Source organism: Borostomias antarcticus (genome assembly GCF_949987555.1).
Source record: "Borostomias antarcticus genome assembly, contig: scaffold_79, whole genome shotgun sequence".
In the NCBI taxonomy this organism is placed as follows: Eukaryota; Metazoa; Chordata; class Actinopteri; order Stomiiformes; family Stomiidae; genus Borostomias; species Borostomias antarcticus.
In genome coordinates, this window is record NW_028175942.1 from 265960 (window position 1) to 284308 (window position 18349).

At 43.3% G+C, this 18349-nt stretch overlaps 2 protein-coding genes across 7 annotated transcripts in view; one reads left to right on the top strand and one right to left on the bottom strand.

The window, feature by feature from the left end:
* The window catches only part of LOC311329021 (transcription termination factor 1-like), a 30229-nt gene extending 12097 nt beyond the window's left edge, over window positions 1–18132 (top strand). For 4 of the 6 annotated variants that reach the window (XM_084462907.1, XM_084462909.1, XM_084462911.1 and 1 more), the window contains 9 exons: window positions 12728–12846; window positions 13013–13198; window positions 14696–14774; window positions 14880–15004; window positions 15178–15385; window positions 15492–15587; window positions 16585–16674; window positions 16896–16981; window positions 17153–18132. In XM_084462907.1, the coding sequence (XP_084319033.1) occupies window positions 12728–12846; window positions 13013–13198; window positions 14696–14774; window positions 14880–15004; window positions 15178–15385; window positions 15492–15587; window positions 16585–16674; window positions 16896–16981; window positions 17153–17313 (1150 nt within the window). In that variant the 3' untranslated portion in view covers window positions 17314–18132. The remainder of the gene's footprint in view (window positions 1–12727; window positions 12847–13012; window positions 13199–14695; window positions 14775–14879; window positions 15005–15177; window positions 15386–15491; window positions 15588–16584; window positions 16675–16895; window positions 16982–17152) is intronic. The other 2 variants (XM_084462910.1, XM_084462908.1) reach the window with 2 other exon arrangements.
* LOC311329024 (transcription termination factor 1-like) lies at window positions 3255–7640 on the bottom strand. The gene is made up of 7 exons (XM_084462914.1): window positions 7331–7640; window positions 7116–7204; window positions 4760–4973; window positions 4525–4619; window positions 4146–4211; window positions 3839–3924; window positions 3255–3387 (listed from the first exon to the last, which is right to left on the bottom strand). The coding sequence occupies exons 1-6, from the start codon at window positions 7462–7464 to the stop codon at window positions 3917–3919; spliced, it is 606 nt and encodes a 201-aa protein (XP_084319040.1). The 5' UTR covers window positions 7465–7640; the 3' UTR covers window positions 3255–3387; window positions 3839–3916.
* Window positions 18133–18349: the final 217 nt, after the last annotated feature.

Here is an 18349-nt window from a genome sequence, read left to right on the forward strand (position 1 = left end):
TACATTGCTGTGATGTTTGCTCCTAAACCTGAGATGAATCATTCAGAACTACAGTATGTGGCGATCTCAATTTGAAAGGAGAATAGCATTAAAGTTTATTATTATATTTGTTCCTCGGCCCCCAGTAGTTTAATTAATGCCCACATAATTGTAAGAGGCTCCCTGGTGATGGTGGCTAGCGCCTCTTAGATTACATTTAGTTTAGTTAGTTTAAGTTTATAAGATTTAGCATATATGTCATTAGTTTAGTTTAAGTATATAGGATTTAGGATAAATGTCATTAGTTTAGTTAGTTTAAGTATGGATTTAGTATATAGGTCATTAGTTTAGTTAGTTTAAGTATATAGGATTTAGGATATATGTCATTAGTTTAGTTAGTACACGTATATAGGATTTAGGATATATGTCATTATTTAGTTGGTCTAAGTATATAGGATATATGTCATTAGTTTAGATATTTACAGATTTCTACAGCCCCCCTAATTTGTAGTCCTGGCTACGCCTATACTGCCCTCACCTGTTGCCTTAAATTAAAATAGAAGGGCATAATTGAATTAAAATAGAAGGGCATAATTGAATTAAAATAGAAGGGCATAATTGAATTCAAAGAGAAGGGCATAATTGAATTCAAAGAGAAGGGCATAATTGAATTCAAAGAGAAGGGCAACCTTGGTCTCCCGAGAAGGCCCTCTCCCTTTCCACAGTCCAGTCTATGGTTTGGTTGTGAGACTTGCTTCTCAGCATGACATCATGACCATCCTTATTGGTTACAACTGTAGTAGCCTACAATGTTGGCTACTAAGGGTGGCTACTACACGTCAGTAGTGGTTACATGAGGCATTTTTATTCTCATTCGGCTATTCCGATTATTCGTGGAATATTTGGGGCCATGTAAACGCAGCTACTGTTTGGATGTAAATAGTCAGAATGTACAGGAGCTGTAGACAACCACTAGATGGAAGCAGTGAGTCATGAAATCAACAGGGAACTGGGCTCAGTATCTGACTCTGTCACAGAGCAATTCAATCAGTCCTCTGGTCAGTACATTAATTATATTAAGGACAAACGATGTGCTGAGAGGTCATACACCAGTGCAGTACTGCACATTGTGGGTGAAATGAGGTAGTGGAAGTGCATTTACAGTATGTGCAAGATCAGGTACAATACATCATTTCAATATTCATGATAGGCTACCTCATTCCTTAAGATGAATATGATGAGATGGGATAGAAACTACCAGGGAATAAACTAGACCAACTCATTGTATTGTCTCAACGTAGGCTGAATTAGGTTTTTGTATCTCTAGGTCCTAAAGCTACTTTACTCTTAGTTTTGCATTGAGAAACATTTGAAAATGCAGATGCATAATTAATAGTGGAGGAGTAGCCCTCTCATTCCTATGTAGGCTATTAACAGTCTGCATGCGTGACACAGAGATTCAGACACACACACACGTCGTCTGCACTCAAACAGAGGAAACACACGACTAGGTACATGCATTGGAAGCACACAGGGGTTAGTAGGACACCGCAAATATAGCTCAATATAAGAGCCCCGGAGGGGAGGCCTCCATTCAGTGACCAACCACCTGCAGGAGTATGGGAGCCCAACCACTCTGTTAACTGGCACGGGATGACCCTAGCCTATCCAAACCCTTAACTAGCCACACAGGTGGGTTGATGGGACAGAATGGGCCTTCTGTTTATACTGAACCACTTATGAGGGCCACCAGTTGCACAAGATATAGGGATAAACACAGTAAAAGGAGCCACTAAAGTGTAAGAGTAAGCAAAACCCATATAAACAAATATGCAAGGTAAGCAAACTAACTAGGGGACAAAAACAGCAGAGGCAACAGAGCCCCTCCTAATAGGAAACAAAGAAGACCATATTAACCACGAAAAATATAACAGTAAGGGAGCACTAACTGAGTGGCCATACTGGATTATCTTTGTCAAGTAGCCTACAGCACAGCTAGGTCGGAAGAGAAGCCACCATCATCACGGTCTGTGTTCCTATTACCAGAGCAGAGCATGCATACAGTATTAATACGAGATCAGTTGTGGATAAAGGCACACGCTCATTTGTGAGGTGTCTAGATTATTCTTTTTTAAGATTGGCTTGACGACTACAGTTTTCAGGGTCTGTGGGAACACACCTGAAAGAAGAGATGTGTTTACAATTTGTAGTAAATCAGATGCCATGCAGTTAGATACATTTTTGAAAAAGCCTGTAGGCAGAATATCAAGGCAACAGGAGGAGGATTTCAGATATTGTACAATATCCTCCAGGGTTTTATGGTTGATCGGATAAAATTAAGTCATGATATTGATTTTAAGTGGACACTGGGACAACACATATCCTGTACCTGATATGGAGGCACTGACTGCTTGTCTAATTTTCTAAATTTCTTTAGTGAAGAATGAGGCAACTTCATTGCAGGCTCAGATGGATAGAGAAAGCCTGAGCAAATATTTCACTGCTGTTTTGTGATGACCTCTGTTTGAACATTTGTGTGCATGGAGATGGTACTCTCAACGAAAACACAGGAATGATCAGAGAGTGCAACATCCGACACCTCAACCTTTATATTCAGACCTTTGGTGATGTTTAAGTCCGGGTTGTGTCCCTTGTTGTGTGTGGGCTCCGTCACATGCTGAGTCAGTCCATAGTTATCAAGAACACAACACAGTTCTTTAGCCCCTCTGTCCTGAGGGTTGTCAACATGGATGTTAAAATTACCAACAATAACCACACAGTCAAAGTCAATACAGATAGTAGACAGTAGTTCAGCAGTCATAAAAAAAGATTTAAAAAAAAACGTAAGGTTTTTATTAACATTCTTAAGCATTATATAAACTGTGAACACCTTTCTTACAAGTGTCGTATAATATAAGAATAAACATGTTTATAATGCTATTATTAACACAAAGTATAATGTTCTTATAAGGACCTTATTACCTATTAACTAACGCTTATTACAAGGACCATAATATAAAGTGTTACCAACATTTTCAGGTTGTCCCTGACCAGTACTTGGACTGAGCACTTGGACTTGGTCCCTGAGCGCCACTGACGAGGCTGCCCAATGCTCCTGGCTGCCCCTGTGTTACACAAAATATAGACAAAAATAAATTATTAATTAGGAGGGCATAAACAAGCATTTGATCTTCACCTGTACTGTGTGACCTGACACGCCAGATGGTTTGCTTCACATAACCATCTGGGAACAACGCATATAATTGTCCACCTCAGAGAAGATGTCAGAGAGCAGGAAGTACTCCTTGGGGTCGGCCCTCTGTTCCAGGCTCTCTTCCCTCAGAGGAGTCTTGGTCAGGTGCTTCCTGAACTCAGGAAGTACATTCTTATACAAGAAGTCAATAGTATCTGGAAGACACAGAAAGAAGAAGTGGAATAAGGAAAGAAACACTCTTCTACTGAACACCGAGGCATCACCACATGGCCATAGGTACACACCGCAGTTCCAGAACTGAGGTAAAAGTGGGAGACAACACATTTTAATGAATGGAGTTTCTGTACTTTTGGCCACCTCTGACATGAACTGTGTTTTGTTTTTTTTGGTGATTGAATAAACTTTTCCGCATGTTTGTTGTGTCCCTGCTGACATATTTAACGGTTATTGCCATCAACCAACTGCATAATATTCAAAAGTCAAAATGTAAAGAAAATATTGCTGGCCGGCAAGCTAAAGCTGACAATACCAGAGTTGCAACTGCTGTGTGTATCCATGGTGTGCTTCAGTAGACACAAACTGACGTGGTAATAAACAAACTAACTTGTTTGATGATGAGCTACCGTGGGACATATGTGAACTTACCACCGTAGGTCATTTGTTTCCACAGTGGCACCCTGCACTTCTTCAGACGGTAAAACTGCAACTGGACGTAAAATGGAGTCACATTCCTGCACAACATAGAGACACAGGTTAAAGTACCCAGCTAGTTTAGTACACAGCTGGGTCAATCCACAGCTACAGTAGCTTAGTATGCAGATAGGTGAATCCACACCTACAGTAGCTTAGTACACACTACAGTAGACCAGCACATTGCACTCTCACTCAGTGAACTTGAGTCTTGACAGGTGATAACTTTGAACTACTTGTCTAAACTGAGGTAATCTCTTACCCCATGCTTTCAGCGACTTTGTCCCAATCGATGTCTGCTGCATCTTCAACCTGCATGGCGTACATCCTGAAACGTTTCAATATGAAACAGCTGGAGTTGGTGACCAGCCAATCAGACCTCCAGGCTGCAGGATTGACCACAATCCAGAGGTGTGTGTGTGTTTGTGTCTGTGTAACAGAGTTAATTAAACTCACTCCTCAGTATAATTTTTTCCCACCCACAACTTTGAATTGCTAGCCTTTCTGTGGTGTAGCAGGATAAAGTGGTCTTTATGGGAGATGTTCACTTGTGTTTTCAAATCAGAGGGCCCAGCATGGAGCAAGTGAGGATGGAAGCAGTACTACTGTAGTAGTGTTAGATGTAGCAGTGAGACACTCACCTTTCAATGAGGTTGATCTTGGCCTGGGTGCCCTTGAAGCCTCTGCTGAACACCGCCTGACGCCCGGTGCCATTTTCTCATTGATTAACCACATCCTGAAGAGGCCATAGGACATGATGAACAGGCTGTATCTCAAACATAGAAATCATCTGTGTAAAACATTTCAACCCCCCTCCCCCTACCAACACACACGCAACTACGCAAACACACACACACACACACACACATTCCTTACCACTTCTGCCTGCACTGTATCAGAGAGCGTGTTTGGACCTTGTGGCTGATGTCCGTCCAGGGGATGTCCTTGTAGAGCTTCTCCTTCCTGATGACCTCTCCGTTCATCTGGTTTTCTCCCGCTGGCTCAGTTAGACCTCGCAGGTAGTCCCTCATCACATCCATCAGACGACTGGTCTCCTCCACACTCCACAGACCTGTGTTTGAGGCTGAGGCTGAGACACACACACACACACACACACACACACACAAAGCAAAACAAATACCTTTGAATGAATGTGGACTCAGCAGCTAATGTCTAATCCTCTATTTACCATGTGCACCCAAGGGCGTAGGTTTGCGTATGGACGGTCGGGACATGTCCCTACCAACATTTTGGGAGGCCCAAATTGTCCCTACCAACTTTTAAGCAACCTTGTTCACATTATCTTTGGAGTGCACTTATAGTAGATCATTTAGATGGCCTTCCCATAGTTTGGAAGGACAGAATTAGCCGTACCATTTTGAGTGAGTTAGTTTGCATTATGTTCGGAGTTACATTAGACCGTTAATCTACCCCTTTCCTCCACCGTGAATGTGCCATCCCAGTATTTTTTTTAAACTCATGTTTGATTGGCTCATTTGGCTGAGATAGATTGTTGCATTTTCGCTGGATCTGAAGACCAACAGCCTTACAGACAGACGCTGACAGCAAGCCATACTGTACAGTTGTGATTCTGACAGCCGTTTGGGTACAACCACCACAATGTCGCCTCCCCCTCAAAAGAGGATGAGGGATATCAGGAGATTTTGCTCCGCAACTGTAAGTAACGTTAGCGTTAGCTAGGTTAGCTCCCTCCTAAGCACTTATTGTATTGTTTTTATTGTATTGCACTGTACTTTAGATTGCTATTCTTGCACTTTGCCTTCAGCACTAGATTATGCTCTTGGTCACTTGTTTTAGAAAGAAGATGCACTTGTGAGTTCTGGCAAGTAGTAGTACATTGGCTTTTCCTACATTAAATACAATTATTGTTAGTCGCTTTGTTTAAAGGCGTCTGCTAAATGATTGACTGTAATGTAGCTAGTTACTGGTAAACTAAGTAGCTAAAGTTTGGCATTAGCCACATGAAAACCAGCTAGGTTGGTGCAAGCTAACGTTACCTAAACTAACATCACTTGTCTTTCCATTGTGGGAAATTATCAACCGGTGATATAAGCTGGCTAGCTAGCGAACTGTTAAGATGGCTTCTATCATCCTGTATCATTAGGATAGCAGCAGCCATTACATTACTATACATTAGATGCCCACCAGAGATTTAATTGAATGGGACATCACGCGCTCACAACTAACGACCGTTAGTGTCAGCATACTAGCCAATGGGCTATTAGCTATAGCTTTGTCAAACCCAGTCTGCTAAACGTGATGCTAATTTTCACTATATTAAATTCCCATTAACTTATGCTAAAAAACATCAGTGATATTAAAGTCGTAAGTTTTGATTAAAAAAATAAATACATTGTTTTAGCCTGACAGGGGTTCTTGTTACAATTATAAGGGAAACTGAATACTCATAAGGTAACGTTATCTAGAGGTTAGCCAGCCCGTGAGAGCCGTTAACTTAATTTTTATGAGGACTCAGGTCTGTTTTTCTTTATACAAGCCCGTCCCTGTGTACAGTTATTAGCTAACGTATACTTGCTAACTGGAATCTCATAATTTTCCTCTCACTATATTGGCCGGAGGGTGTTTTAAATAAAGTAGTGTATGTTGAAGTACATAGGATTTATTTTTTCTAACTATGGTATCAAATTGGGTATCCAGGATTGTGTTGTTTCTCAATTAGTATTGCCTACTAAATGTCGGGTATTTTGTGACTCCCCTAATGGACAGATATATCAATTTATGAGTTGTATGTCAGTCTAAAAATCCCATGAAAATCTACATTTTTATCAAATCATTTTTATATATGAAACGGCAGCAGTCGAGAGAAAGAGAGAGAGGAGGGACGCAGCAGCAACTGAGAGAGAAAGAGAGTGGAGGGATGCAGCAGCAACCAAGAGAGAGAGAGAGAGTGGAGGGACGCAGCAGCAAAAGTCGAGAGAGTGCAGCAGCAGCAGGCAGGATGTGATACACTAAGAACATTGTATTAGTATTATTCAATTTCATAAATATATGCATATTTAAGAGGTTTAACCTCTCGTCCCCAGCAAAAATTGTGTATGCAGCCTACACTGTTATATGGTCCCTACCAATGTTGAAACCAAACCTACGCCCTTGTGTGCACCCCATAGATAAAACACTGCTCTTATTAACCTACTGTACCAACTTCCATTGTTCCTTCATTATGTCTATTCCATCTTAATGGCGTACCCACCAATCAGAGAGAAGTGTTTCTCCAGGGAAATCTTCTTCCAGTGCCGTCTTTGTAATTCCTTCAACTGGTGGAGCTCTTCCTCTGTAAACCTTTTAGGAGGAAAGCAAACATTGGTAAAAATGTCAAACACTCATGGCCAAGAGTGTGTGTGTGTGTGTGGGTGTGTGTGTGTGTGTGTGTGTGTGTGTGTGTGGTAGAGAGGAGCTCAGATTCACCTTCCCTTGTAGTTATTCTTATCAAACATCCTCCTGCCTCGTTCGTGCACTGCATGCCAGGAGCGGGGGATTCCTTCAGCTGCAACAGGACCGGACAGAAGGAGGGGAGGAGAACTTTCAGCGTTGGGATGCATTGCAGAATTGTGGCGCGTTGTTCACCTCATGGTGGCTAAAGCAACAGGGATCGTACAGTATGTGAATGTAACACATTATGACACACAAAATGGAAGCCGAGTATTCATGCAGTCCTGAGAATGAGATCTGATGGACAAAAAAACAAACATGTAAAGCTAAAATTCATCATTAAGAATGGAAGGAACAACTCTTCATTCTAATGGTGAGTAGCTGGTGAGAATCCCTACCTATTCTGTCAAGGAACTTGTGCTGTGAACGTAAGCGTTTGATGTGGGTATACTGGTCTTTGAAGCGTTGAGGGTGGAAAAGGTGGGTGGGGCTCTCTACACCCGTTAACGCCAGAAAGTCAGACACGTTCCTGGTCAACCTCTTGTTCTCCTCATCCCTGAACCGACCACTGCGGAGAGGGATACCTGACGAGACAGGAAACAGTTTAGTTTCAGACACATCTTACAGGCTCTAAAGCTTCAATGACACCAGTGTACAGTCTACAAAGTCCTTGCTGAGAAGCCAGGTCATTATATGTGACCACCACTGATTTGTGGGAGAGACAAACCAATTTTATGAGGAAACTGACCTTGGCTTTTGAAAGACTTGAACCTCTCCAGGTCATACTTAATGAGCTTGCGGATCTGGTTCCGAGATTTGGACTTGATGTTTGGAACAAACTCCTTCAACTCTTCCATATACTCTTCCCTACGGCAGGGCAGAGGGGACAAACCACATGTGTCTAAGATACCGTTATAAGTAATAGAAACACAGTTACTGAGAGGCTTGTAGCTGGACAATAAGATGTTCAATTTCAAACTAAGTAGGATTGTTACCGCCGTTCATCAGCACAATTAACAACACACACACACACACACACCTAATCTACTCACACTGTAAAGTCTCTCCGACTTCCATTCACTTCCTCCTTGACTCTGATGCATTTTGCCTCATGCTGTGTCCCTGTCTCTCTGGTGCTCATCTGGGACTCCTCCTCATCTGTCTGTCTTTCACTCATCCTCTCATCAGTAACCCCTTTTGCTCCATCATGAGTCTTCTTTTTGCACTCAGTCACTACCTCCATCACCACATCCTCCCTATTCTGCATTTTTTCCTTCCGTCTCTCCTTCTCTGTCTCTCCTAACACTGACACTGTAGAATCAGGGAGCTGCTCTGTTCTCTGCTTCTTCTGTCTCTCCATCTCCACCTCTCTTAACACCAGTGTTGCTGCTGGAGCTGAAGAATCAGGAAGCTGCTCGGTTCTCCATTTCTTCCTCTCCTTCTGTCTCTCCCTCTCTCCTAACACTGGTGTTGCTGCTGTCTCTGGAGGATGAGGATGCTGTTCTGCTCTCTTCTTTTTGGCTTCCTGTCTCCCTCCCTCTGCTGTGCTAGCATCTAGGACGCTGGTCTCAGTGTCTTGATCCACTGTCACAGAGTTCTCACCCAGGCTGGTCTCTGTGAGGTGTTCCGTTGGTAGAACCATCACAGTGGATCTGCTGTCCTTGTGTTTCTTCTTCTTCTTGGTCTCTGGTTCTCTCAGCTCTGACACCTCTGCTGTGGGTTCTTGGTTCTCACTTTCCTGACGGTGCTTCTTCTTCTTTTTCTTCTTCTTCACTTTCTCCAGCTCTGTTACATTAAGCATTTCCAATACCTGGTCAGGAATGTCCTCCTCCTCCTGCTCAGGTACCTTCTTGTTATGTCTCCTTTTCTGTCTCTCCTTCTCCGTCTCTCCTAACACTGACACTGGAGAATCAGGAAGCTGCTCTGTTCTCTTCTTCTTCTGTCTCTCCATCTCCACCTCTCTTAACACCAGTGTTGCTGCTGGAGCTGAAGAATCAGGAAGCTGCTCTGTTCTCCTTTTCTTCTTCTTCTGTCCTTCCGTATCCATCTCTCCTAACATTGGAGAATCAGGAAGTTGCTCTGTTCTCTTTTTTGACATCTTCTGTCCCCCCTTTTCTGTCTCTGCTATACTTTGCACTGGAGAATCAGGAAGCTGCTCTGTCTTCTTCTCTCCCTCCATCCTCACCTCTCCTAACACTGGAGAATCGGGAAGCTGCTCTGTTCTCCTCCTCTTCTTCTTCCTCTCCTTCTGTCTCTCCCTCTCTCCTAACACTGGTGTTGCTGCTGTCTCTGGAGGATGCGGATGCTGTTCTGCTCTCTTCTTTTTGGCTTCCTGTCTCCCTCCCTCTGCTGTGCTAGCATCTAGGACGCTGGTCTCAGTGTCTTGATCCACTGTTACAGAGTTCTCACCCAGACTGGTCTCTGTGAGGTGTTCCGTTGGTAGAACCATCACTGTGGATCTGCTGTCCTTGTGTTTCTTCTTCTTGGTCTCTGGTTCTCTCAGCTCTGACACCTCTGCTGTGGGTTCTTGGTTCTCACTTTCCAGAGGGTGCTTCTTCTTCTTCTTCACTTTCTCCAGCTCTGTTACATTAAGCATTTCCAATACCTGGTCAGGAAGTTCCTCCTCCTCCTGCTCAGGTATCTTCTTGTTATGTCTCCTTTTCTTTGTCTTCTGCCCACTAGTCTGTTCTTTTTCCCCTTGAAAGGCATCAGTGACCAAGGGGGCTGGTTTATCTCCAAACGTCACACTGGACATGGCACTCATGGTAGCAGAACTGAACTTATCTTGCTCTGAAAGCAGATTCTTCTTGACTTTCTTCCCAGTTGCGTTTGTGTGATCGTTACCTGCGGATGAAAAGAGGTCAGGGCTATCTGCAAATGACAGAGGTGATGTTCGAGATATCCCTATCAGCAGCAGGAAGTAGCCTAACGGTCTTCGATTTCTTCGGTTACTTTCCTACCAGATAACCTGTGGTATTCTCTAGGCCCTACCATGGTCAAACCACATGGCTTACTCTTCAATTTATCTGCGAAATAGAATTAGAGTACCCTACCTCATTACTGAACTTAACGTAGGATATCTCTATTGAGGGACAGGAGTCACGTTTCCGTTGATAATATTTGGACTAAAGGCTTAAATTCTGTGAAGGGCTTTTTAAAACCACCACCGCTGTAGCTGTTTCCTATAGGCTATTGGAAATACCGCGACAAAATCGTGGTAAAAAAAATAAATTCAAAGTTTGCCCTTTGAAACCCTTGCCCTTTGAAGTTTTTCCGCGATTCGTTTTCCGTGTGATTGGCCCTACACTGAAGGCAGAATGTAAGCATGTAATCCAAATAATGTTACACATGAAGCTTCAGAAATAGTTAATGTTTATTCTGAGACAGATCACTTCCCCGTCTCAGCGGAGTCTGAGCAGGATGGAGTTTCTTCCAGCTAGAGTTCACGCGCAAGCCTGCAGGTGCACAATTACTAATTAGGGCGAGCCTGCTCAGCCAGCCACACTACAGTAACGTATTCACTTATTAACTCTGGTTCATAGTTTCGTGATAAGTGAGACTGAGATTTTCGTGCTTATAGGCCGGCTCTACACTAGACGACTTTCACAGTTCTAACATCGCTGAACCTCTCATATTAAACGAGCGTCATAGACGCGCGCCCCTTGCAACGAAGATGTCTCCGATAGCACAAACTGGCCGGCGACAGATAAATCGGGGCTCAAATCGTCTAGTGTGTTTGTGCGCGGCCTAGCGTTTACTGGTTTTGTGCTATCTCTGTAGTTTCATGTTATTACGTTAGCTTTTTTGAGACACATACAGTAGCCTAGGCCTACAGGCATATTCTAATTTTCCCATGTAGAAGCACTTTGCACCTCCAACCCAGTCATGTTGTCATGTTTTGCAGGTGAACAGAGGAGCGGGCTTAGGCTATGTAGTTTGACCATGGTAGGGAATATCACAGGTTATCTGGTAGGAACACAACCGAAGAAGTCAAAGGACAGGCAAGGACAGACAACTGGGAAGAAAGTCAAGAAGAATGTGCTTTCAGAGCAAGATAAGTCCAGTTCTGCCAACATCCAGAGTGCCATGTCCAGTGTGACGTTTGGAGATGATCCAGCCCCCTTGGTCACTGATGTCTTTCAAGGGGAAAAAGAACAGACCAGTGGGCAGAAGACAAAGAAAAGGAGACATAACAAGAAGATACCTGAGCAGGAGGAGGAGGACATTCCTGACCTGACTATTGGAAATGCTTAATGTAACAGAGCTGGTGAAAGTGAAGAAGAAAAAGAAGAAGAAGCACCGGCAGGAAAGTGAGAACCAAGAACCCACAGCAGAGGTGTCAGAGCTGAGAGAACCAGAGACCAAGAAGAAGAAGAAGAAGAAACACAAGGACAGCAGATCCACTGTGATGGTTCTACCAACGGAACACCTCACAGAGACCAGCCTGGGTGAGAACTCTGTAACAGTGGAACATGACACTGAGACCAGCGTCCTAGATGCTAGCACAGCAGAGGGAGGGAGACAGGAAGCCAAAAAGAAGAGAGCAGAACAGCATCCTCATCCTCCAGAGCCAGCAGCAACACCAGTGTTAGGAGAGAGGGAGAGACAGAAGGAGAGGAAGAAGAAGAAGAGGAGAACAGAGCAGCTCCCTGATTCTCTTGTACCAGTATTAGGAGAGATGGGGGGACAGAAGAGAACAGAACAGCTTCCTGTTTCTTCAGTGCAAATGGTAGCAGAGACAGAAAAGGAGGGACAGAAGAAGATGCCAAAAAAGAGGAGAAGAGAACACCTTCCTGATTCTCCAGTGTTAGAAGTGGAGATGGAGAGACCGAAGAAGAGGCAGAAGAGAACAGAGCAGCTCCCGGAATCTTCTGTACCAGTGTTAGGTGAGGTGGAGAAGATGGAACAGAAGAGAACAGAGCAGCCTGATTCTCTATTGCCGGTGATAGGAGAGACAGAGAAGGAGCGACAGAAGAAGAAGAAAAGAAAGAATGGAGAGAATGTGGTGATGGAGGTAGAAGAGAAAAATAACAAACATGATGGAGCGACACAGGCTGCTGATGAGAGGATGAGTGAAAGACAGACAGATGAGGAGGAGTCCCAGATGAGCACCAGAGAGACAGGGACACAGCATGAGGCAAAATGCATCAGAGTCAAGAAGGAAGTGAATGGAAGTCAGAGAGACTTTACAGTGTGAGTAGATTAGGTGTGTGTGTGCGTGTGTGTGTGTGTGTGTGTGTGTGTGTGTGTGTGTGTGTGTCTGTCTGTCCTTCCTTTGTTGTTAATTATGCTGATGAACGGCAGTAACAATCCTACTGAGAGTTTGAAATGGAATCTTATTGACCAGCCAAACCCTCAGTAACTTTTTCTGTTACTTATGATATGACTGCTATTTATTTAGACATGTGGTTTGTCCCCTCTGCCCTGCCGTAGGGAAGACTATATGGAAGAGTTGAAGGAGTTTGTTCCAAACATCAGGTCCAAATCTCGGAAGCAGATCCACGAGCTCATTAAGAATGACCTGGAGAGGTTCAAGGCTTTCAAAAGCCAAGGTTGGTTTCCTCATAGAGTTGGCTTGTCTCTTCCACAAGTCAGTGTTGGTCACATAAAATGGCCTGCTGACTTCCTCAGCCTGGACTTTAATGTAGACTGGTGTCATTGAAGCTTTAGAGTCTGCAAGTTCTGTGTCTGAAACTAAACTGTTTCTTGTCCTGTCAGGTATCCCTCTCCGCAGTGGTCGGTTCAGGGATGAGGAGAACCAGAGGTTGATCAGGAACGTGTCTGACTTTCTGGCGTTAACGGGCATAGAGAGCGCCAACCACCTTTTCCATGCTCAACGCTTCAAAGACAAGTATATCAGCATCAGACGGCTACGATCACAGATGAAGTTCCATGAGAGAATAGGTAGGGATTCTAGCCAGCTAATCACTGTAATGTTAATGGTAATGGCCTCCACTTATATATAGCGCTTTTATCCAAAGTGCTTTACCAGTGGCCTCTCATCCACCCATTCACACACACATTCACACACCAATGGCGGCAGCTGCCTTGCAAGGTGCTGGTCTGCTCAATGGGAGAAACTTGGGGTTCAGGGTCTTGTCCAAGTACACTTCCATATGGGGACAGGAGGAGCTGGGATTCAAACCACCGCACCTACGATCATTGGACGACCCTCTGCTACCTCCTGAGCCACAGCCGCCACCATTAGAGACAGTTGTTCCTTCCTTTTAGCTTCACATGTTTTTTTCTTTGTCCATCAGATCTCATTCTCAGGACTGCATGAATACTCGGCTTCCATTTTGTTTGTCATGATGCGTCACATTCACATGCGTTCCCTGTTGCTTTAGCCACCATGAGGTAAACAATGTACCACAGTCCCCCCCCTCTTGTGATTTGAGTTTATTTTATTTGAGTTTATTAGGATATGTATATATATTATGTATATAGGATATGTATATATTAGGATTATGATAAAGAAGGGCGTAACTGCCCACAATAAAAACATCGACAACATATATCACCGAGGATTAAAACACAATAAAGCCAGAAGGCTTATTTCCATTGTGGTCCCCACATGTAAAAACAGAAGAAACAAGACATAAAATACAGGGTCTCAAGAGAACACGTCAGCAGTGTACGTCAGCGTACAGAATCAATCTCAGTATATCCATTTAAATATACACTACTATACAAAATACAATATACACTATAATATTTAAATATGATATAATATACACTATTTTATCCTAATAACTTTTACTATGAAGCTATGAATAACTATGAAGCTATTTATTACCTTACTCATTGTTCTGGAGCCAGCATTTAAAGGAGAATGCTCATTTTTGACAACCTGGACCTTATTTACGGCATATTATAAGAGGTTTGACTCACCGAGATAACTTTGGTGTAATTCGGAGGCCTGTAGAAGAAATGCGTAGAGAATGTGAGCCGCGAGTGTAGCCTACAGACGGAGAATAGCCAGTTTGCGCACTGTGCGCATGCGTGCTGGAGCAAGTGGGGAAGCTATTTCGTTTCTAAAGACGTTTCTAAAGATCATATAACAGAAGCATGTGGAAAACCACAACAAGCCCTCGCTCTATGTAAGCACAACTAGCGATTCATAAAGACAGATTGATGAAAACAACCGTTTCGCGGCAGAAAATAGATTTCTTTAGAAGCTGCATTCTCAGTGCCCCATCCGCCGCCATTACATGGATATACTTGGCTCGCGCTGGATTTTACATTTCTTCTACAGGCCTCCGAATTACACTAAAGTTATCTTGGTGAGTCAAACGTCTTATAATATGCCGTAAATAAGGTCCAGGTTGGCAAAAACAAGCATTCTCCTTTAAGGCCTCTTTTAAAAACATTGACTGAATTGCGTGTCCTGTACCATTGCAGCTGAAGGAATCCCCCGTCCCTGGAATAAGGTGTACCTACGAGGCAGGAAGATGTTTGATGAGAACAACTACAAAGGAAGGTGAATCTGAGCTCTTCTCTACCACACACACACACACACACACACACACACACACACACACACACACACACTCTTGGCCATGAATGTTTGCTTTTCTCCTAAAAGGTTTACAGAGGAGGAGCTCTGCCAGTTGAAGAAATTACAAAGACGGCACGGTAACAACTGGCAGAATATTTCTAAGGTCATGAACCGAAGCGACCTATCCCTGGAGAAACGCTTCTCTCAGATTGGTGGGTACGCCATTGAGATGGAATAGACATAATGAAGGAATTAAGTTAGAGCAGTAAGTTGATAGTGGTGTTTTGTGTATGGGGTACACATGGTAAACAGTAAGTAACCAGGATTAGATATTAGCTGCTGATGTACACATTACTTCGAAGGTATTTGTGTGTGTGTGTCTCAGCCTCAAACACAGGTCTGTGGAGTGTGGAGGAGACCAGTCGTCTGATGGATGCGATGAGGGACTACCTGCGAGATCTGACTGAGCCGGCGGGAGAAAACCAGATGAACGGAGAGGTCATCAGGAAGGAGAAGCTCTACAAGGACATCCCCTGGACGGACATCAGCCACAAGGTCCAAACACGCTCCTGGACACAGTGCAAGAACAAGTGGTAAGGAGTGTGTGTGTGTGCATGCAGGAGGGGGGCAATTGTAATGTTTTACACAGATGTGTTCTATGATGTACAGCCTGTTCATCATGTCCTATGGCCTCTTCAGGATGTGTTTACTCAAGGAGAAGATGGCACCGGGGCGTCAGGCGGTGTTCAGCAGAGGCTTCAAGAGCACCCAGGCCAAGATCGACCTCATTGAAAGGTGAGTGTCTCACTTCTACATCTAACACTACTAGTACTGCTTTCATCCTCACTTGCTCCATGCTGGGTCCTCTGAATTGAAAACACAAGTGAACACCTCCCATAAAGACCACTTTATTGTGCTACGCCACAGAAAGGCTAGCAACTCAAAGGTGTGGGTGGGCAAAATTTATACTGAGTTACTTAAAGGGGAACGCCGCTGTCATAGCAAGTTTAGCTCAAATGTCGCTTTGTCCTTAATGAAACCGATCCGTACACACTAGCGTTTAACTGATCCATGCAGTAGTAAGCTAGCTCCTTTTTCCTATGTGCGCGCACCCCCTTTATAATGGAGGTCTATGGGCCTCTGCTAAAAACTATGATAAACATGCATTTTCAAGGAAGGAAGCAGAGGGTGTGGTCTTACCGGTGTCATTATGCTGTCATGTGAAATATATCTCATTCTCAAACCGAATATTGAAACAAAAGCTCCATTTGAGCCAGAACTATTTCGCAGAACGCACTACACCATACCTTTCGCACTGTAAACTTCCGCCGCACGTTGTAGAGAGCGCGAGCATGCGTGTGCACGGTAAAGCTAGACGATTGTTTACATCCTCCTAGCCATGCCTAACACGTCAACACATGGGGATGGCGATTCATTTCACAAGACAACATTCTACTGAGACCGGTAAGGGGCTTCCTGGCGCTTCCTACCTTAAATGCATGTTTATCATAGTTTTTAGCAGAGGCCCATAGACCTCCATTATAAAGGGGGTGCGCACAGAGGAAAAAAGAGCTATCTTACTACTGCACAGATCGGTTAAATGTTGGTGTGTACGGATCGGTTTCATTGAGGACAAAGCGACATTTGAGCTAAACTTGCTATGACAGCGGCGTTCCCCTTTAACTAACTCCTGACACACACACACACACACACACACACACACACCACCTCTTGTCAATCCTGCAGCCTCTGATGGTCTGGTCACCAACCTCAGCTACTAAATTAACTCCAGCTGTTTCATATTGAAACGTTTCAGGATGTACGCCATGCAGGTTGAAGATGCAGCAGACATCGATTGGGACAAAGTCGCTGAGAGCATGGGGTAAGAGATTACCTCAGTTTAGACAAGTAGTTCAAAGTTATCACCTGTCAAGACTCAAGTTCACTGAGTGAGAGTGCAATGTGCTGGTCTACTGTAGTGTGTACTAAGCTACTGTAGGTGTGGATTCACCTATCTGCATACTAAGCTACTGTAGCTGTGGATTGACCCAGCTGTGTACTAAACTAGCTGGGTACTTTAACCTGTGTCTCTATGTTGTGCAGGAATGTGACTCCATTTTACATCCAGGTGCAGTTTAACCGTCTGAAGGTGTGCAAGGTGCCACTGTGGAAACAAAGTACCTTCTGTGGTAAGTTCACATACGTCCCACGGTAGCTCATCAAAAAACAAGTTAGTTTGTGTTTATTACCACGTCAGTTTGTGTCAACTGAAGCACACCATGGATACAGTATGTGATGATGCCCCAGTGTTCAGTAGAGGAGTGCTTTCTAATTCCACTTCCTGTTTCTGTGTCTTCCAGATATTATTGACTTCTTGTATAAGGATGTACTTCCTGTGTTCAAGGCATCCCTGACCAAGGTTCCTCTGAGGGAAGAGAGCCTGGAACAGAGGGCCGACCCCAACAAGTACTTCCTGCTCTCTGACATCTTCTCTGAGTGGGAGGTGGACAATGTCAACTAGGTCTCCATGACGATGGGAAATGAACTGGACCCTATATTGGCCCCTCTCTGAACACACACCTAAGGACTGCAAGTCCTTTCAGTGATGCACTACACTGGAACCACTATCATTAAATCCTCATCAACACAAAATGACTGAAGTGGAAGTGCTACTGGGTCTTTAAAATGGTTACATTCCTAGGTGCTCATTGGATTCTTCAGGTGCATTCTTTGTTGTGTTTGTTGAATGTCGCTGCAGAGGTTAAGTGTCTCGAAAACAAGGTGTGAAAATGCAGCTCTTCAAATTTAATCCAAGGCACACCAGTTTTAAGGCATTTTAACTTCACAAACCTAGTGTGCCTTGGATTCAATTTGAAATTAGTTTTTGAGATACTTTGTGCAGCGACCTTCAACAAACACAAAAGAGAATATTTTTTGTTTTCCTTTGATTATTTAGTTTGAATGTGAGGATGACCTACTTTGACCTACAAAATACAAAAATAAGAAACTATTAACTAATTATAAGATTTACATTGCTGTGATGTTTGCTCCTAAACCTGAGATGAATCATTCAGAACTACAGTATGTGGCGATCTCAATTTGAAAGGAGAATAGCATTAAAGTTTATTATTATATTTGTTCCTCGGCCCCCAGTAGTTTAATTAATGCCCACATAATTGTAAGAGGCTCCCTGGTGATGGTGGCTAGCGCCTCTTAGATTACATTTAGTTTAGTTAGTTTAAGTTTATAAGATTTAGCATATATGTCATTAGTTTAGTTTAAGTATATAGGATTTAGGATAAATGTCATTAGTTTAGTTAGTTTAAGTATGGATTTAGTATATAGGTCATTAGTTTAGTTTAAGTATATAGGATTTAGGATATATGTCATTAGTTTAGTTAGTACACGTATATAGGATTTAGGATATATGTCATTATTTAGTTGGTCTAAGTATATAGGATATATGTCATTAGTTTAGATATTTACAGATTTCTACAGCCCCCCTAATTTGTAGTCCTGGCTACGCCTATACTGCCCTCACCTGTTGCCTTAAATTA